Raw genomic sequence first — 21,703 nt, forward strand, 5'->3', positions numbered from 1 at the left:
TTGCATAACTGGTTTATTTTTTTAATAATTTTATTTTTTATTGGTGTTCAATTTGCCAACATATAGAATAACACCCAGTGCTCATCCCATCAAGTGCCCCCCTTGGTGCCCGTCACCCAGTCACTCCCACCCCCTGCCCACCTCCCCTTCCACCACCCCTAGTTCGTTTCCCAGAGTTAGGAGTCTCTCATGTTCTGTCTCCCTTTCTGATATTTCCCACTCATTTTTTCTCCTTTCCCCTTTATTCCCTTTCACTATTTTTTATATTCCCCAAATGAATGAGACCATATAATGTTTGTCCTTCTCCGGTTGACTTATTTCACTCAGCATAATACCCTCCAGGTCCATCCACGTTGAAGCAAATGGTGGGTATTTGTTGTTTCTAATGGCTGAGGAATATTCCATTGTATACATAGACCACATCTTCTTTATCCATTCATCTTTCAATGGACACCGAGGCTCCTTCCACAGTTTGGCTATTGTGGACATTGCTGCTATAAACATCGGGGTGCAGGTGTCCCGGTGTTTCACAGCATCTGTATCTTTGGGGTAAATCCCCAGCAGTGCAATTGCTGGGTCGTAGGGCAGATCTATTTTGCATCCTCATTCTTTTCTTTTCTTTTCTTTTCTTTTCTTTTCTTTTCTTTTCTTTTCTTTTCTTTTCTTTTCTTTTCTTTCTTTTCTTTTCTTTTCTTTTCTTTTCTTTTCTTTTCTTTTTTCTTTCCTTTTCCTTTTCCTTTTCCTTTTCCTTTTCCTTTCTTTTCTTTTCTTTTCTTTTCTTTTCTTTTTTCTTTCCTTTTCCTTTTCCTTTTCTTTTCTTTTCTTTTCTTTTCTTTTCTTTTCTTTTCTTTTCTTCTTTTCTTTTTTTTCCTTTCAGCTTCTGGGATGTCTGCTCTCTTGTCCTCTGACCTATGTGACTTTTGTAGGCTTGCTTTTTTCCCCTGCCTTTCCCTTAAATGTTAGTGTTTTGCAGAATGTGGTCCTTGACTCTCTTCAGATTTTACATTTCTTATTATATCTCATTTTCTCTTGCAACTTCAGTTTCAACATGTATAATGAATGGAATTCATGAATTCAACATGAATCTCTACAAAGTTCCAAGCTTGTATGTCATCCACACCTGTGTTCCATAAGCACCTTAAATTCTCCACATTTATAGCAGACACCCTGATCTTCCCAGCTGTGTCCTCAGTGACTGGCACCTCCATTCAGCCATTGTCCAAGCCAGAAACTCCTCAGTCACCCTTGACTCCTCCACTGCCCTTACTCTACATTTACTCACTCTCACTTCCACATTTAATCATTCTCCAGGGTTTATTGATTTGACCCTAAAGATTCTTCAGATCTTTCCATCTCTTAGTTACTGTTGCTACTTTTCCTAAATAGTACTTCATCGGGTTTCAACCAAGATGGCTATAGTGGCTTCCTAACTGGTTTCCTTCTCTCTAGCCTTCTCAAACAAATCTCCATTGTGCAGCAAGCACTGTACTTTAGAAGTAAATGTGATCTTCACTTCTTATCTTAAAGCCTTTGCCAAACTTACTAACTTCTTAGCATGTAAAAATCCTTACAATCTCTCCTTGCCTACTCACTTCTGAATTTCTTTAGATATTTTTGCCCCTTCCACCATATTTTTTCCACTAAAGCCTTGTTTCTAGGCTTTTGCACCTGCTGTTCCATTGATGATGCATTCTGCTCTTTACTGGCTGGGCTCCTATTCATCCCTTAGGTTTCATGTTAATAATCATGTTTTACATGAATGTCCTCTCTGACTCTCTAGGGCTCTTCACTTCTTTCTCTGCCCTTGTACACACTCTGTCATGGCTTCCACCATGTTGTTGTTATTGTGTTTGTATGAGCCATGATTATATCATTATGTGTTTCCATTGTCAGCACTCTGAGAGTAGGTACTACTGTCTTACTGTTATAATTTAAGTACGTAGCATCCTTCATTCATTCAACAATATTTATTGAGTACCCACTATAGATGCCAGGCAAGATTCCTGCTCTCATCAAGCTTGTATTATGGGGATGGGAGTGGATTAGGGTGAAGTGAGAAATAAAGAATTTTGTTCTTATGTATAGTGGATCCTTAGTAATTTTTTTGAAATATTAATGTATAAATTATTTTAACAAACCCTTGAAGTCCATAAATCTTTGATGTCATTGTTACTGACTTAAGCTTGAAACTTTGCTCTCTAAAAATTTAATACACCTTTTTTGGTTAGAGTAAGCTGTGGTAATTAGGTTATTATTCAGAGCCTTTTACTTTACCTAATTTTGTTTTTATTTTATCTAGTTTCCCTGAACAAAGCTAGGTAAACAAAGGCTATTATAAGTACACTTTATAAATAGTAGTGAGAAGTAATGTTTAACTTCAAAACTAGAAAAATGAAATAGCCAAATATTTTAAATAATAACAAATATAAATTATTAAGTCATAATGAAGGTCAAGACCTAGATCCTGAAATCAGAAAAATTTCTCCTCAAATAGCTAAAATATAGATTTAATAATCAGTAGGTTATCTGAAATTGGTAGACTATGTGGAATACTTTCCTTAAAATGCTGTTACTTTATTAATTTTTAACCAATTATATGAAAACATGATAGTAAATTCATTTAAAAATCTTATATACCAAGGCCTTCATTTAAGTATTTTTTTGTAAACATCACAGATTGTGATTAACTGAAGCAAAAAAGGAATTTATTGGTATGATGTCAAGTAGTTTAAAGGATCAATGGAAAAACTAAACCAAACAAATGGCCACTGGTTCATTTGGGCCAAAGAGATTATTTTTTCTTAAATTATAACTCTTCTGGGTTATTTAATTAATTCCACCTCTCTGAATATTTTTGCATTCTGATGCCTAAGAGTATATGCTATGTATTACATAGTTTCTGGCATATTATAATTGCTTAGATAATCAATAACCTAATACAGTGTTTTTCTCTCTCTATTTTAATACTGCAAAAGTATCAAGAAATAAGGGTATTTTCCTACATAACATTACCATTAATCACATCTATGAAAATTAAAGTTAATTCAATAATATTGTTTAACATATTCAAAATTTAAATTAACTCAATTATTTTCTATTTTTTGTAGCCCAAGGCAGCATAAAAGTTCACTTATTGCATTGTTTTTGTCTCTTTAGTCTCTTTTCATCTAGAACAATCCTCTTGCCTTTGTTTTTCATGACACTGACTTCTTTTAGTAGAGCCCAGGCAGTTGTCTTATAGAATGTTTTAAGTTTCAGATTTCGATAGTTATTTCCTCATGCCTAAATTTACTATTTTTTAAAAGATTTTATTTATTTATTCTTGAGAGAGAGAGAGAGAGAGAGAGAGAGAGAGGCAGAGACACAGGCAGAGGGAGAAGCAGGCTCCATGCAGGGAGCCCGACGTGGGACTCGATCCTGGAACTCCAAGATCACACCCTGGGCCGAAGGCAGGTGCTAAACCACTGAGCCACCTGAGCTGCCCTCATGCCTAGCTTTAGATGAAATGCTTTTAGCAAGAATATTGCAATGTTTCTTACTGCATCCCATCAGAACATGCATGATGTCAGGTTTCTCACTACTGCTAATACTGAACTTGATCACTTAGTTAAGGTGGTGACCTCTAGATTGCTGTCCATTATGAAGGTACATTTTCTACTTTGTGATTAACAAGTAATTTGTGGTTGACACTCTAGACTTGTGTAACTGTCCTTTTTGCCTAAATCTTTTACCCAATTCATCAATTAAAAATTATTTCTTTAATTTTTTATTAAAAGTTTCTAAGAAGTTTAGTTTCCAAATAGACATTTTGGAGTAGGTGTTAGACGGTGCCAGTAGTTGCTTAAAATACTTTAATTTTTCCTGTTTAGATGGTAGACCACTTGTTTATATTTGACAGTGAAAAGAGCTTTGCTTTGATCCTTTACATCTGCGGTCATGATTCATAATCTTTTACCCTTTGCAGAAATAATGCAACGTTTTTTCTTTAGAAGGAACTTGTTTGGGGCTCCTGGGTAGCTCAGTCAATTAAGTGTCTGGTGATTTCGGCTCAGGTCACAATATCATGGATTGTGAGATTGAGCCCTGTGTCCAGCTCTGCACATAGTGGGGAATCTGCTTGAGATTCTCTTCCTCTCCCCTTCCACTCCTGACCCCCATGCGTGATCGCTCTCTCTTTCTAAAGCAAGTGAATAAATCTTAAAAAAAAAAAAACCACACACATTTGTTTTAAAGCAAATGAATGAAGGGTAGCATGTGTCCAGGAGAAATATAATGCAAACCACATACATAATTTTAAAATTTCCACGTACCACATTAGGAAAGTAAAAACAAAACAGGTAGACTTAATTTTAATGATACATTTCATTTAAATAATTATTTCCAAAATATTTTAAGATATAATCAGTATTAAAGTAATTATGGAGATTTTTTAAAAGATTTATTTAATTATTCATGACACAGAGAGAGGCAGAGACATAGGTAGAGGGAGAAGCAAGCTCCTCGCAGGGAGCTGGTTGCGGAACTTGATCCCAGATCCCAGGATCACACCCCAAGCCGAAGGCAGACACTCAACCGCTGAGCCACTCAGGTGTCCCTAACAAGATATTTAATATTCTTTGTGTGTATGCACACTCACTAGGGCTTTTAAAATCCAGTGTGTTTCTTATACATAAAGAAAATCTTAATTTAGATTAGTCACTTTTCAAATTCTCAATAGCCACATGTCACTAAAGTGACTACTGTATTGAACAGTGCAGGTTTAATGGTTATGGTCTTGGGCACAAGGGAGCCAAATTGATTTCTTTCAGATCTTACCTTCTCCATAGCTAGCTTCATGACTTTGGGCAAATTATTTGTTCTCTTTGTGGCTCAGGGTTTTTTTGCCGTAAGTGAGGATAACAGCTAACCACAACTAGGGTTGTAAGACTTACACAGGTAAAGCACTAAAACTAGTAGTAACTGTTCAGTGAATGTTAACTATTATAATTATTATACCTTTAGGCTTCATTCTCTGATTCCCATTCTGTCTTAGAAGAATCCTTGTATTTTGGGCCACCTGGGTGGCACAGTCAGTTAAGCGTCTGACTCTTGATTTCAGCTCAGGTTGTGATCTCAGGTTTGTGAGATGGAGCCCCACATTGGGCTGCACACTCAGCATGGAGTCTGCTTAAGACTGTCTCTCCCTCTCTGCCTCTCTCCTGTGCATATGCGTGCTCACTCTCTCTCAAATTAATTAATTAATTAATTAAAAGAAGTATCCTTGTATTTTATTAGGCTAGGACTAGATCTTGGATCTTTTGCTGTTTTATATCTTATTGTTTCTAGCCCTCAGTCTCTTGCTTTATCTCTGCTGTGCTGACTTTGTAAACCAATAACATAAACTAGATTTTCCAGGACAGTTTTGATTTCAAGTGTTCTCTCCTCCTGTTGCCATAATTCATTGAAATGAATGGCTCTGCAGATGTTAATGAGTTAATAAAGGATTTGTCCTTATGATTTAAAAATCTCACAAAAGGGGTAGCCCGGGTAGCTCAGAGGTTTAGCGCTACCTTCAGCCCAGGGTGTGATCCTGGAGACCCGGGATCAAGTCCCATATCAGGCTCCCTGCATGGAGATTCCTTCTCCCTCTGCCTGTGTCTCTGCCTCTCTCTCTCTCTCTCTTTCTCTCTGTCTATCATGAATAAATAAGTAAAATCTTAAAAAAAAAGTTTGAGAGCTACAGTAGATTGGGTTATTAAAAAGTTGACCCACAAATACCTCTTTACTACAAAAGTCTGTGTAATAGTAAGATGGTATATTAGCATGTGTAGGAGAGGCAGTCTTGTATATTCATAAGTGTGGTTGTATTAGAGTTTTTTAGAATGTGGGTTTTTTTTTTTTTTGAGAGAGAGAGCAGAGGTGGGAGAGAGAGAGGGGGAGAGAGAGAATCTTAAGCAGGCTCCACACCCAGTGGAAAGCCCGTCTTGGAGCTCCATCTCACAACCCTGAGATCATTACCTGAGCTGAAATCAAGAGTTGGATGCTCAACCAACTGTGCCACTCAGCTGCCTCTAGAATGTGTTTTAAAATAGTTAAGTATCCGTTTTCATATTAGGTCAAGGTAGGTGTAGATAATTGAAAAGTATTCAATGAAGACCTGCAAAGGAGATATCCTTTTTAAAAATAATTTGATAACTTACTGTGATAAAACATTTTGTGGGGCACTTGGGTGGCTCAGTGGGTTAAGCATCTGCCTTTGGCTTAGGTCATGGTCTCAGAGTTGTGAGATGGAGCCCTGCGACTGGCTGCTTCTCCCTCTCCCTCTCCTTCTGTGCTCGCTCTCTCTTTCTCAAATAAATAAAATCTTAAAAAATAAAACAAAAACATTTTGTACTCAGAATGCTAGTAAAGTACTATATTCAAAATGGTAGAAGAATATGACACTACTTAATAATCAAAGAAATATTAAAGTATAAAACAATATCACAGTTCAGATATTTGGATTATACTTGCAAGTTACTTTTTTTTAAAAAAATCTATTTATTTATTGAGAGAGAGAGAGTGCGAGCAGGAGGAGGAGGGGCAGAGGGAGTGACTCTTCAAATAGACTTCCCACTGAGCTGGGAGCCCAGTGGGGGGGAGTGGAGCCTCGATCCCATGACCCACGAAATCATCACTCTGGCTGAAACCAAAAATTGTATGCCAACCACCTGAGCCACCTAGGCACCCTTGCAAGCTGCTTTTCACAATATATTATAATTGAGCGCATATTTTCATTAGTATGCTATGGAAAAGTAGAACTGAAAAATACTCTTTGTTTCAGAAATTTAAAATACTCTGCAGCAAGTACTGTATAAAATGTCTTAGGAAAATCTTCTGGCTACAACTAACAAAAAGTTGCTCATAAGATATTTTCATTAAAGGTTCTGTACAATTAATGTGAAAATTCTTACATTTTTCTCATCTAGCAGAATGAAAAATACACAGATTTTGAGCTGAAATATAAATATTGCTAATATCGTTGGCATGTTAAACTAAGACTGTTATTAACATAACTTTTCTTAGAATTGTCTTACAGAATTTCCATGTAACTGTTCAGAACGTTGGTGGTATTATTTGCAGGTTATCAGATTGCACTTAGTCTTCTTACCAATTATATAGAAGTTATTATAAAATATTAATACTTTGACACTTTAAAAAGTGATATTAAAACATTTTTACAAAAGACAGATTTGAAGTTATTGAATGTTAAATTTTTGAGTCTGAGGTTGATTTTAGAAATGATTGGAGATTTGATGGAATACGAAGTCACTAAGAATACTCATACATCATTACATACTGGCCCAGCTTGCCTTCACCTTTCCAACCTTAGGATCCTGAAAAGGATACAAACAAGACACAGAAACCAAGGTACAAATAGCAAGTAGCAATAGCAAAACAGGGATTACTTGAATACTCTCATGAAGTCTAGCCTTTTACCAGGGGAGACAGGCCTTAAAAACAGAGAAAGTGAATGGCTGGGAAGAGCATAGAAAGGGTGGGATTAGGAGCCATGGACCTTCACACAGATAGTTGTCAGAGAAGACCTCTTTCGAAGTGACAGGTGGTTGAAACGTGGAAGATGAGAGGAAGCTAGCTCTGGATGGAAGGGTGGGTGCAGAGTAAGTGTTCAGGGAGGGGGTACCACAAATGCAAAGGCTTTATTTAATATGGGAAAGAATGTAGCTTGTTCAAGAAATTGAAGAATGTGACCAGAGTTTACTGAGTTGGAAGGAGCATGATGTGAGATTAGGTTGTAAAGAGTCAGGGACCAGATTGTGCAGTGCTTTTTGATTGCCATGGTGATGAATTGGATTTTACATTCACTGTAATGGGGGAGCTGTTGAAAAATTAGGCAGAGGAGAAAGATGTATAGATTTGAGTTTTAAGAACACTTTTACTGTTATTTTATATGTAATGGTCAAAATGTGATTAAAAGTAAAAAAAAAAATAAGATCCATATTTTGCATAGCAGTTTCTAAAATGTGACTGGTGAAAACTAAGGTGCTACATATTAGTTTGGGAGAAAATATTGTAGGCTTTTGAACTCTGAATAGTCACTTTTCATTGAGGGCTTATCTGCCAAGCAGTGAGGTTAGGTGCTTTATACCTGTCTTCACAGAGATTTCCTTGAAAGGAGGGCATTGTTTTTCCTGTTTTATAAGGGAGAGAATTTTAGATACAGAGAGAAATTAACTAGAATAGCAGAGCTAGAATTAATCATGTCTGCTTGACTTCCTTTTACAAAAGAGTTTTCCACTCTGGCTGTTTTTTTGTGGGTTGGGGGGAGAGGAGGAAGGCTGAAAATTGAAGAAAAGGAAAGCACTCTTATAATAACAGATGTTTCATGAATAAACTCAGTTTTCATTTTGGGAGAATGTTTGGGAAAGTAGGTGCTATAAATTAGAGTAATCCGATTACATTTCCCTAATAGGATATTAGTGGCCTGTAAAAGAATTTCAGGTCTAGCTTTGGTTAGAAGTTGACATCTGCTGTTTTATGATCTACCCATACCATCACAGTTTTTCAAAGCGTAAGTATATCAGGCGAGTAAAACCATCCATGTAATATAAACAGCTAACCACATGCCTTACTTGAAATACCAGGGAAGGAGTTCCGTGTCCTGTAGATTTAGTCTTTGGAGAAATTAGCTCTGCAGGGCAGAGAGGGGCTGAGCTCTGGAGCTGGGAGCACTAATTGTTATGTAGCAAAGCAGGGTGGAAAACATTTAACTCCTAAGTATTGCTTGTTTGTAATCAATAATGTGAATATATTTATTTTATTGAGTCCTTTGAATACAGTATTATTTGAACTTTCTAATTTTTAGACTTTTTGGTTTAAGATTGAGAACTTGAAGCAAGAGAAACTAAATTATATGGTGAGAATAGATACCAAAGGATCAGGAAGTATGAAATGTAGGATTTACAGACTGACTGGATGGATACTATGGTCAAAAGTAATGTTATTAAGGAATAAAAGAGGTATGAAGTCCTTTGACATTAGTATCTTAGTTTATAAAGAAAACACAGTTTTCATAGGTTGAATGACATTATGTACAGAATGCTTACATTTGTAGGTTTGTAAAAAGGCTCTCTTATCTTTCTGTCCTGCATTTCTGCTGCTGTCAAACTTTGAACCTCTGTGGGCAAAAAGATAGGTTTCATTTTATTTCTTCCAGTATTCAAATACTGTATGTAATTTTTTTGCTCTGGGCACGATAAAATTTAGGATTATTGGCCACGCTGGTATGTAAGTGATATGATTTGTTGATATTTGGGGGTGGGGGAATTACAACTGAAATAAGTTCCCTGTGGATATTTTCCTTTCATAAGATAGAATTCTATCAAGAAGTGTGAAGTATTTTATCAAAAAGTGAGGAATAGTCTATCAAGAAGTGAGAGCTATTCCATTAAAAAGTGAGAAATTTGCAGAGACTGCAAAATGTAGGAGAGATCAGACAAGATCATCAGAATAATGTGTATCGTGACTGTGGTCATAGTAAACTCAAATTAAGCAAACTTAAGTGAATAGGGAATTAGGACCCTGGTGGGAATTATAGGCCAGTTTTTATACAAAGTCAGCTAAGGAGTGAGTGTCTGTTACGCTTCTACTGTGACAAAGGAAAAATAGTTAAAGAAACGGTGATAGATCTGAGCACTGGGTGTTTTAAGTGATGAATCACTGAATTCTGCTCCTGGAACCAATATTGCACTGTATGTTAACTAAAATTTAAATAAAAATCAATTAAAAAAAAAGAAATGGTGATAGATCTTTATTTTTTCTTTTTTTCTTTTTTTGGTGATAGATCTTTAAAAAAAACCCAAAAACTCCTGTTCCCAAGAAAGGATTACTTATTACCAGCAACAAAAAGTTATTTTGTTATTAAAAAGGAAAAAGATGACAAGAAGGATGCATCAGCAATTGTTCATATTTTAATAAGTAAGCAGTACAGAAATCCGTGGAATAAAAAGTCTTCCCCCCTGTATGCTCTCCCATCAGTAGCTGAATCCCACTACTTTCCCTGGGAGAAAACACTGTTAAACTATGTTTATTCTTTTAGCTTTTTCCCTACATTATTTTTATTTTTAAGATTTTATTTATTTTAATGTTTTTAAAGATTTTATTTATTTACCCATGATACACACACACACACACACACACACACACACACACACACACACAGAGGCAGAGACCCAGGCAGAGGGAGAAGCAGGCTCCATGCAGGGAGCCTGACATGGGACTCGATCCCGGGTGTCCAGGACCACACCCTGGGCTGAAGACGGCACTAAACCGCTGAGCCACCCGGGCTGCCCTATTTATTTATTTTAGAGAAAGCACACGTATGAGCAGGGAGGGAGTGCAGAGGGGGAGAATCTCAAGCATACTCCCTGCTGAGCGTGGAGCCTGATGTGGGACTCAGTCCTACCATCCTGAGATCATAACCTAAGCCAAAATCAGGAGTCAGACTTAACCTACTGAGCCACCCAGTAATTTTTTTTAATTTATTTTATTTTATTTTATTTTATTTATTTATGATAAGCACACAGTGAGAGAGAGAGAGAGGCAGAGACATAGGTAGAGGGAGAAGCAGGCTCCATGCACTGGGAGCCTGATGTGGGATTTGATCCCGGGTCTCCAGGATCGCGCCCTGGGCCAAAGGCAGGCACCAAACCGCTGCGCCACCCAGGGATCCCGCCACCCAGTAATTTAATGATATTTGCATTTAAATATATACATATACACATATATTCATTTACGTATATATTTTTATGTAAGTAAGGTCATACTAGATGCATTTTGCACTTGAATATTTTTTATTTAACAGTATATATATTTTAGCAATTTTTGAGTGTTGATATGTGAATATGCCCCAGACTTTTCATGTTGCCCCCACTCTTGTGCAGACTATGTATGAAAATAGCTTTATTTCTGCTTGAATAGTATTGTGTTTTATGTAAGTATTCACACAATAGCAAAGGCGAAAGAGAAAATTAAAAGTCAACTGAAATCTCACCACCCTGAGATAATCTGCATTTTAATGGTTTTTGAAAAACCTACCCCTTTAGGTATTCACACAAGTGTGCACATCACCCACACCTACCACATATTCATATAGTATTTATAAAGGGATTATACACACAAGTTGATTTTTATTATGAAATTAATTTCTATGTGTGTGAAGATCTTTACCCACTCACTCTTGTACTTCCTCCCAGTAAATCAGTGGTAACAACCTGGGTTAGCTTTCCTATTTTCTCAGTGCTCGTACCGTCATATGCATATGACATTTTATTATTTATATATGTCTGCATTGTTCATTTTCCCAGAATTCATTCCAAATCAGCTGAAATGGGACTCACTTATTTTTTACTGGCTAAATATTTTAAGGCAGAAGTCAGTAAAGTATAGTCATTGGATCAAATCCATCCTGCTGCTTGTTTTTATAAATATTTATTGAAACACGGCCTCATCCATTTTTTTATTGAGTGACATGGCTTAAAATTATTTGTTATGTGTAATATATTTCCTCTCAGTCTTGTCATATTTTTCTTTGTTATATTTGCCATGAAATTTTTTTAAAATTTTTATTTATTTATGATAGTCACAGAGAAAGAGAGAGAGAGAGGCAGAGACTCAGGCAGAGGGAGAAGCAGGCTCCATGCACCGGGAGCCCGATGTGGGATTCGATCCCGGGTCTCCAGGATCGCGCCCTGGGCCAAAGGCAGGCACCAAACCGCTGCGCCACCCAGGGATCCCTGCCATGAAATTTTTAAAATTTAAATGCAATGAAGTGAAGCATATCTATCTTTTCTAACTTTGAAGTTCTCTATTTTGATTGAAAACATTGCTTGACTCCAGAGTTATCCTTGTATTTTCCTAAATTTAAAAAAAAAGATTTATTTATTTGAGAGAGACAGTGAGTGAGAGAGAGACTGCATGCACACAAGTGGTGGGGGAGCAGGGGTAGAGGGGCAGAGAGAGAGAGGGAAAAGCAGACTCTGCTGAGCAGGGAGCCAGATGTGGGCTCTATCCCAGGACTTTGAGATCATGACCTTAGCTGAAAGCAGACCCTTAACCAGCTGAGCCACCCAGGCGCCCCCTAAAATTCTTTTACAAAGTTTTTTCGTTGGTTTGAAATGTATTTTTTCTATATGTGTATGAGTGGCATTATAGTGTAGTGTGCTTAACATCCAGACCAGAGTCTATTATTCTATTCAGGTTCTATTATTTACTACTTGTGTGATCTTGGACAAGCTATTTAACATTTCTATGCTTTAGTTTTCTCCTCTAAAATGAGGATAATAATAGTACCTATCTCATAAGATAGTAGTGGAGATTGAGTAGTTAGTATGTAGAGAGTGTTTAGAGCAGTCTTATACATAGAAACATGTTAAGTGTTTATTGTTATCACATGTTATAAGTAGGCTTCTTATTTTTCCCTCATGTTGATAACCAGTTGTCCTAGAAACATTTATTGAGTAGTTCATTCTTTTCCCCAGTTGATATCAAATGCCATCTCTGTTGCATATTAAGTTTCCAAATATTTATTTATTTGTTTGTTTTGTGGCTCTCTAGCCTGTTATGTGGCTCTGTTTATCCCTGCTTCCAGAGCCATAGTGGCTTAATAAATACTGAAAACTGATGACTGCAGTCCCTTTACTTTGTTCTTCTAAATTGTTTTGCCTCTTCTTGGCTTTCTTTGCTTTTCTATATAACTTTTTAATGACTTATCAAAACTTACAAAACCCTGTTTATTAATCTTACCATAGAAGAGAGTGATACTAATTGACTAATATTGGAATGGAACCTGTGGTTTTGTTAATACTTCAAGCAGTGGAAGTTTTTAGAAGTTGGTTGGTTGTATCACCTAAAGATTAATACCATCCATTGTGGTAAATGGACATTGGGGACATGGTGAATGATAATACTATAGAAAGATTGTAAGCTTCTAAGTGCCAAACTATCCTCAGATACCCCAGGGCACCTCGCAGAACTCCGAGGGGTATTTTAAATTGTCTACGACGGGATGAGCACTGGGTGTTCTGCTATATGTTGGCAAATTGAACTCCAATTAAAAAAAAAAAAAAAAAAAAAAAACTTTCTAAGGAAATGCAGCGACATCTGTTGGACACAGTGCAAACTTCTAGGTCAAGGTAGTTTACAGTTTCTTTTTTATTTATTTTTATTTTTTGGTTTATTTTTTTTTTTATTGGAGTTCGATCATTTCTAATGGCATGTATTCGTCATTTCTAATGGCTGAGGAATATTCCGTTGTGTGCATAGACCACATCTTCTTTATCCATTCATCTTTCAGTAGACACCGAGGCTCTTTCCACAGTTTGGCTATTGTGGACATTGCTGCTATAAACATTGGGGTGCAGGTGTCCTGGCGTTTCACTGCATCCGTACCTTTGGGGTAAATCTCCAGCAGTGCAATTGCTGGGTCGTAGGGCAGATCTATTTTTAACTCTTTGAGGAACCTCTACATAGTTTTCCAGAGTGGCTGCACCAGTTCTCATTCCCACCAACAGTACAAGAGGGTTCCCCTTTCTCCACATCCTCTCCAACATTTGTTGTTTCCTGTCTTGCTAATTTTCCCCATTCTCACTGGTGTGAGGTGGGATCTCATTGTGGTTTTGGTTTGTATTTCCCTGATGGCAAGTGATGCGGGTAGTTTACAGTTTCAACGTTTGATTATGCTACCTTCATTTTAGTGCTGTGATGTTTATGGAATTGGGTTTCGGTGTTTGCTGGGATAAATACCAAGTACCATGCACAAGTCAGTGTGGAACAGGAAATGAAGATGGCAGTATCCAATTTGATTTCAAAGTTTGAGAACTCATGCAGTGTCTAGTTGGTGTACACATCCCATAATAACTAATTGTGGTTGTTTAAAAGTTAAAATAGTTTTCAACTTACATGTATGATTTTTTTTAATAGGAAATACTAACTTGGGACATAAATATTGATTCATTTGTCTGAACCTATTACATGAAACCGAACTGTTAGGTATTTCTTTTAGCTGAGGGAATTCATGAAAAAAAATAACTAAAAAAATAAGGGCACCAGGAACCAAGAAACTTTGGGAACTTCTGTCCTTAACAAACAAGTGATTACAAATATTTAAAATTAAGAACATTTGAAGTTCTGTGTAGGTACTGTATGCCATGCCTGCTTGTAACAAGTTGAAACTAAGTAATCTCATCTGGGCACCAGGGACAGACAGTATTTCTGAGAAAGCAGTATTTAAACTGGGCTTGAAGGAAGACTCAAGGTTCATTGGAGAGGGATGATGGTGGGACTAGCTTGTGTGAAGAGGGCAGGAGCTGTGGGGGTGACAGGTGCAGTAAGCCTTAGAGGGTGGGGGGGAGGTGATGCTGGGGGAAGGCTGGACAGTGGGCAGAGGCCAGGGCACACAGCCTAGAAGTCCAGTTAGGGAGTTTATTTAGATTCCTTTATAAAGGGCAGTGTCAAGCCTTTGAGGGATTTTAAGTGAAGGAATAGTACCTTAGGTCACTGTATGTTTACTGAGGGAAATAAATACAAAGATGATATACATAAATATTTAAGGAATGCTGTATTCTAAGTAATACAGAGTGCATATTTATGGTAATATTTTGAAGGGCCTTGATATTCAGACATTCTTTGCAGGCATATACTCTCAAGTTGGCTGATATGGGCTTTTAAAATGAAAGGAAACCGAAAGCAAGATAGAATGTTAAGCTGTGAAACATTTACATTTGTGTAATTATTTTTTAAATGGCAAAAATTTTGTCCAAATTTTAAAATGAAATTTGTTTATTAGTAGTTATTTATACTTATTTTAATTTGTTAATCTGTATATTTTTACTGCCAATCTAATACATTTTATCTCTTAAGTTCCTGAATTGTTTAGTTTGGGTGGTATAATAAAGATTTAGTGTTACACAGGAATGGTATAAAAGTAATTTATCTTAGTTTAGCTATCACTTTGTACTGCCCTGGAGTTGATATTTTTATTTATTTTACTTTAGTATCAATGTAACATTTTTTACAGTAATAAGAAGCAAATCACTGCAGGTTACTTCTGAAAAATTCCTAAGCTCATTCTCAAGAGTTTTAATAAGGCCTAAAGAATCAATTTCATAACCATCAAGTAGAGATGGAACCCACGTCGTGGTGTTTGAGGGAGGAAGATTAGTCTGTTTGGAATTTGATTAGCATTGTAAGTGTTAGAAAAGCTTAAAACAAGTGAGTATTATTTTCTTTCCTCTGCCAGTATGTTTCATATTTACTTAGAACCATTCTTTCATTATGTAATAAAGAGCTAGTGTCATCCTTAAATTCACAATATAAACTATAGATAAAGGGATGTGTAGGTACATTTTAAAACAGTCTTGGTTTCATTTATTGGACTAAGCCTCCCTAATTGCTCACATGAAGAAATCTGATTAGAATTGATTATAGTCTGATTGCAAGGGAGTTGGTCAGTATTCTTTTTGAAGAAAAGAGGTAAAGCTTAAAGTTGGAAAGTTTTCTTTGGCTTAAAATATAAGACTTATAGCAAATGAAACAAAAATTATGTTCTTCTCATGTTCAAGGAACTAAGAAAAATTAAACTGATCCCTCCTCTGCTCTTTACATCAAAACTAATTCAGGGGCGCCTGAGTGGCTCTGTTGGTTAAGCATCTGACTCTTGATCTCAGCCCAGGCCTTGACCTCAGGGTTGTGAGTTCCCTACTTAAAAAAAAATGAATTCTAGATGAAGATTAAATGTAGCAAATTAAATCACAAACGTACTAGCATAAAACAAGGCTAAAATTTTTTATAATCTTGGAATAAAAATCCTTTTAACAGATTTAATTTTAAGTAAAGTTTGTTTTCTTATGACAAAAATAAAGTCAAAGTGGAAAAAGGAATATTTGCAAATCATAATAGCTATGCCCAAAGATTGCTAAATCAATAGGATGAGTAATCCACTAGAAAAATGGATAAAGTATATGTATGGTGAATTTATGAAAGAAATATAGCCAACAAACATACCTTATTAATAATAACAAAGAATCATTTCAATTTTTTGCTTCCTTTCTGAATCATAGAATATTTCGCTTTGAATAAAATAATTTTAAATATTTATAAATCCAATTGTAGAGTTTGAAATAAAACTTTTATTAGATATTCATAAATCTAATAAGGTTGGATTATCTCATCTGGCAGGGTCTTTTTTCTCCTCTTCTTCTAAATGGGTCATATTTTTATTTCCTAGTAAAATAAATTTTATTTATTAGACCCTCATAGTGAAATGACTTCTTATATATCGTATCCAAAGAGCATAATTATTTAACAATAATTTTTATTCAAATGATATTTTCTTACAGAAATAGAAGAAGAAAGTTTTGCTTAGCTTTGTTCTTTTTGTTATTTTTGTAGGATCCAGCATTCGAACATTCACTCCATTTTATTTTCTGGTGGAACCAGTGGATACACTCTCAGTTAGAGGCTCTTCTGTTATATTGAACTGTTCAGCATATTCTGAACCTTCTCCAAAAATTGAATGGAAAAAAGATGGAACTTTTTTAAACTTAGTATCAGATGACCGACGCCAGCTTCTCCCAGATGGGTCTTTATTTATCAGCAATGTGGTGCATTCCAAACACAATAAACCTGATGAAGGTTATTATCAGTGTGTGGCCACTGTTGAGAGTCTTGGAACCATTGTCAGCAGGACAGCCAAGCTCACAGTAGCAGGTAAGTTGTTTTTAAGTAATTTATTTGTATTTTCGAATTTTTATAGAGGGTATATCTTGATAAGAAGCAGTATTATCCTAGAGTTTTGATTTTGGTAACAAGAAATATTCATTTAACAAGTATCAATTGAGCATCTGCTAGGCATATGAGATTATGCTAAAACTTGCCTTCAGGAATAAACTGTAGCACTTTTCCACTTAGTCATTTAGATTGCTTGCAGTTGGGATCAGAAGTATTAAGGCCGTTCTTCTTTTTAACTTGGAAATGACAGAGGAAGTTGTATAGGAAAATTGATTCCTTTTGATTGCTAACTTTTATCCTCCCAGCATAATGTCTCTGTAAAACTTGCCATATAGCCAGAATCTTGGTTCCTTTATGCCCCAGCCAAGGAAATGACATTTAATTGGATTAATTATTTAAAAACCTGTAGGATATGGGTAGGAAGGTGAAGAGCAGAAAGTTGTAAAGAGACAAACATGCACTCCCCTTCAGAGCATTCTTATTTGAAGAATAATGGAAAGTGTAAGCTGCATAAGTCATACTGGTCATAGGCACTGGTATTCCTCAGGCCAGTGTTTCTTCACTTGAGTACTGGATGAAATAGTTTTGCTAAGGGTCACATTGTACAAAAATTGTCTTACATTTAAGTCTTATGTTTATACTTATCTTGCTAAAATGCTCACATTTAGAAAAAAGAACAAGACTGACAGACTAGCTCCCCATTTCCCGCTCACTCTAGGCTGTTTGCTCATTCGTTCAGAGTATGATGGCTCTTTGTCTCTTTGGAACCAGATACTCAAAGCTGAATTTGAGTGTGATATAAAGCTACTGTAATTATTCCATACTCACAGACTGAGGATGGAAAAAGAAAGGGGGAGGGGGAGTCACTTCTTTTAATAATTAGCCTTTCCTCTTTTCTTTTTTTTTTTCCTTCTTCCTTCTTTTCCTTTTTTCCTTCCTTTTTTCCTTTCCTTTCCTTCCCTCCCTCCCTTTCTTCCTTTAATCTGCTTGCCAGGCTTTCTCCAACATGTTGATAAATAAGTTAGCATTATGACTGCCCCTACAGTGTCACTTAGGTGAGTTCCTGTTTTATCATTTATGTTCTTTTATTTTTTTAAAGATTTTATTTATTTATTGATAAGACACAGAGAGAGAGAGGCAGAGACACAGGCAGTGGGAGAAACAGGCTCCTTGAGAGGAGCCCAATGTAGGACTTGATCCCGGAATTCCAGGATCACGCCCTGAGCCAAAGGCAGATGCTCAACCACTGAGCCACGGAGGCATCCCTATCATTTATGTTCTTAAGCTGGACTTTAATCGGGACTTTTGGTCTCAGCTGTCTCCCACAGCCATTCACCAAGTGATTTCTGCTTCCTAGTTTCTCTGTACATGATCCTGAGGCTACGTGTCATCATCCCTCACCACACACAGCCTTGTACCTGTCTGCTGCCTCATTTTTCCTCGTCCAGTCCAGTGGTAAGGCTCTTTCCTCACCCTTCAGGAGCTCTTTGGTGACATCATCAGGAGGATGTCTAAACTCTGGCACACACCTCTAGATCTTTTCATGAGTTGGCCTCCAGTTCTCCAGCCTTCCTCCTTCCTTCCTTTCCTCCTTCCCTCCCTCCTTTCCTTCCGTCCTTCCTCCCTCCTTTAAGAGAGAGGGGTGATGGTGGGAAAGGGCAGAAAAAGAGAGAATCTCAAGCAGATTTCGCACTGAGCGCAGAACCCAATGCGGGACTGTCCCAGGACCCTGAGATCATGACTTGAGCTGAAATCAAGAGTCAGACACTTAACCGACTGAACCACCAGCTTCATTTTCTAGCACTTCATTCTCCCTCAGTCCCTGCCCTCTACCATCATCATCAGTGGGACCACCTTCACCATATTTTAAGCTCTGCCAATACTGAATATTTTCAAATTCCTTTTGTTCTCTGCCTCTGGCCTGCTCATGACTACCTCACTGCCTATTAAGCCTGTCCTCTACTTCTTCCTTTCTTTCTACTCTGCTGGGTCTGTCCATCCTTCTTTTTTAGCTTTTATACCTGCAGGAAGCATTTTTTGGCCTAATATCTTAGTAAACAGTCAATTTTAATACAATATAATCAATTATTTGGCTGCAGACAAGATTCTATAGGAGAGTTATTTAACTCATTCATAGCCTGAGTATCAGGAGGAAATGATATCTGAGCTAAGATATGAATAAAATTTCTTTTAATAGTTGCATAGTATCCATTGTATACATATACTGTGATTCATCTAAAAGACTCCCTTTTTGATGAACAGTTAGATGAATAAAAATTGTTTGATGTTAAAAGCAGTTCTATAGTGAACAATCTTTTATAAATTTCTAAAGAAAAGATTATTGCAATTAGTAATTCTACTAGTTGCTGGATTGTACAATGTACTTTGTGTGTGTATATATATGATTTTTAAAAGAACACTGCACTATTTGGCTGTTCCTCAAAATTTTAACCAGAGTTACCTTATGACTGAGCAATTCCATTTCTATGTACCAAATCAAGAGAAATGAATAAATAGGTTTGTACAACAATTTGTGCATGAATGGTTATAGCAGCATTATCTGTAACAGGCAAAAAGTGGAAACAACCTATCAGGTGATGATTAGGTAACCAAAATGTGGTATATTTGTACCTGGAATGTTATTCAGAAATAAAGAGGAGTGAAATTCTCATATGTACTGCAACCAGGATAAACCTGAAAGACATGATGCTAAGTGAAAGAAGCCAGTCACAAAAAAAATCATGTATCATATGACTTCATATGTATGAAATATCCAGAAGAAGCAAATATGAAGAGCCAAGCAATAGATTGGTGGTCTTCTAGGGCTGAGGATGGGGGGAGGGAGATGAGGGCACAGGGGACTGAGTGGGTGAGTGCAGGAAATGGAAAATGACTGCAAGTGAGTACACAGTTTCTTTGGAGGATGATGAAAATGTTCTCCAATTAGGTTATAGTGATGGTTACACAACTCTCTGTGTATACTAAAAACCATTGAACTGTAGACTTTAAATGATAAACTTTATGGTCTATAAATTGTATCTCAATAAAACTTTTTTTTTTTTTCCACAAAAAAGATACTGCTAAATTGCCATTCTAAAAGAACATTTGTTAGTGTTCTTTGGTCGCAAGCAATAGAAATGGATTCTGGCCAAGTTAAGTAAGAAGGGGAATTTTTGAAAGAACACTAAGTAGGTAGCTCATAAAATTAAATAGGAGAAGTCGTCTTCTCTGCACTCATTTCTCCACAGCAGAAATTTTTGTTTTACTGCCTGGGCAGTAGCCCGGCTGTGAGTGTTTTGTGTGTAAAGGTGGAGGAATTGGGTGGTCTGAATACAGACATTGTTAATCTTTTCTTGTCAAGCCTGTGTCTCATTCCTACCTTCTCTCTTTTCTCTTGCAATTCTCTGGAAGCAGCAGGACAAACTGTCCTCCTGCTTGGGAGCGCAGGAAGCTGCAGCTGTTTCTGCCGTGATATGTCAGGACTAGTTCTTTCATCTGCTTTCCCTACTCAGAAACTTAGAAATAATTCCACATATGTTGTTGTAGGTTTATATTTTTAAAAATTACTCATTTTCATGAGACCTCAGGAGGGGAGAATATTTGACTTTTTAAAAATAGAATTAGCTTGTGGTTTTGTTTCAGCTTCCTTTTCCCCCCTACTTTATTAGTTTCTCTGTTTATCTTTGTTAATTCCATTCTTCTAATTTTTTGGTTTCTGTAAAGTTAATATATGGCTAATTTTATCTTTCCTTCAGAAATCCCCTTGATAGGGATCCCTGGGTGGCTCAGCGGTTTAGTGCCACCTTCAGCCCAGGGCGTGATCTTCGAGACCCGGGATCAAGTCCCACATCAGGCTCCCTGCATGAGCCTGCTTCTCCCTCTGCCTGTGTCTCTGCCTCTCTCTGTGTCTCTCATGAATAAATAAAGAAAATCTTTTTTAAAAATCCCCTTGATATAAAAAGTAAGAAAAAATTTGTAAGATGCCTAGACAACTTCTAAGTTGTCATATGGACGAATTCACCATCATAACACTACAAAACCTAGAGCTGTTTCTTGTAGACAGAGCCTATAAGAGTAGGCGCCTAACCGACTGTGCCACCCAGGCACCCCTACCATTTTGGTTTTTATGTGCGAGGCAGTATGCTATATATGAAGTACTTATGTTAAGTATTAATTTTTTTAAGATTTTATTTATTTATTCATGAGACAGAGAGAGAGAGAGAGAGACAGGCAGAGACACAGGCAAAGGGAGAAAGAAGCAGGCTCCATGCAGGAAGCCCGATGTGGGACTCGATCCTGGGCCTCCGGGATCACGCCCTGAGCCAAAGGCAGATGCTCAACAGCTGAGCCACCCAGGCATCCCAAGTATTAACATATTTAACATTTGTTAAAATGTTATTTTATTCTCATTTTTTATTCTCATTTTACTGATGGAGAAGCTGAGACTTTAAGGTGAAGTAACTTGCTAATGTCACACAGCCATGAAGTGGTGGAGATGGGATTCAAATGATATGATTCCAGAACTTAGGCTCTTAACCACTACATTCTGTGGCATCTGCAGTGTATTTGTGACTACATTTTTCTTTTCTTTTCTTTTCTTTTCTTTTTTTTTTTGTGACTACATTTTTGATAACATTTCATTTTGAAATAATTTCAAACATATCCAGTTCTTGCAAGAATGAAACCAAGAAATCCTATATATTCTTCACTTAGATTACCCAGTATTTAACATTTTACCATGTCTGCCTTAATGATCCCCCACAATATGCACATACCCAAATCAGTGTTTTCTTCTGAACCATTAAGGGTAAGCTGGAGGCATTACCCCCACGTAAATACTTCCATGTGTATTTTCTAAAAACAAAGATACTCTCTTAAATAACCATCCATTGATTCTAGGAAATTAACCTTAATACGATACTACGATAGATATCAT

At 36.7% G+C, this 21,703-nt stretch overlaps 1 protein-coding gene across 6 annotated transcripts in view; it reads left to right on the forward strand.

The window, feature by feature from the left end:
- Positions 1-21,703, forward strand: part of NEO1 (neogenin 1) — a 241,092-nt gene that overhangs the window by 51,008 nt on the left and 168,381 nt on the right. For all 6 annotated transcript variants that reach the window (XM_077881799.1, XM_077881793.1, XM_077881796.1 and 3 more), the window contains exon 2: positions 16,429-16,746. In XM_077881799.1, coding sequence (XP_077737925.1) covers positions 16,429-16,746 — 318 coding nt within the window. The remainder of the gene's footprint in view (positions 1-16,428; positions 16,747-21,703) is intronic.

The sequence above is a fragment of the Canis aureus genome, chromosome 32, assembly GCF_053574225.1.
Source record: "Canis aureus isolate CA01 chromosome 32, VMU_Caureus_v.1.0, whole genome shotgun sequence".
Lineage (NCBI taxonomy): Eukaryota > Metazoa > Chordata > Mammalia > Carnivora > Canidae > Canis > Canis aureus.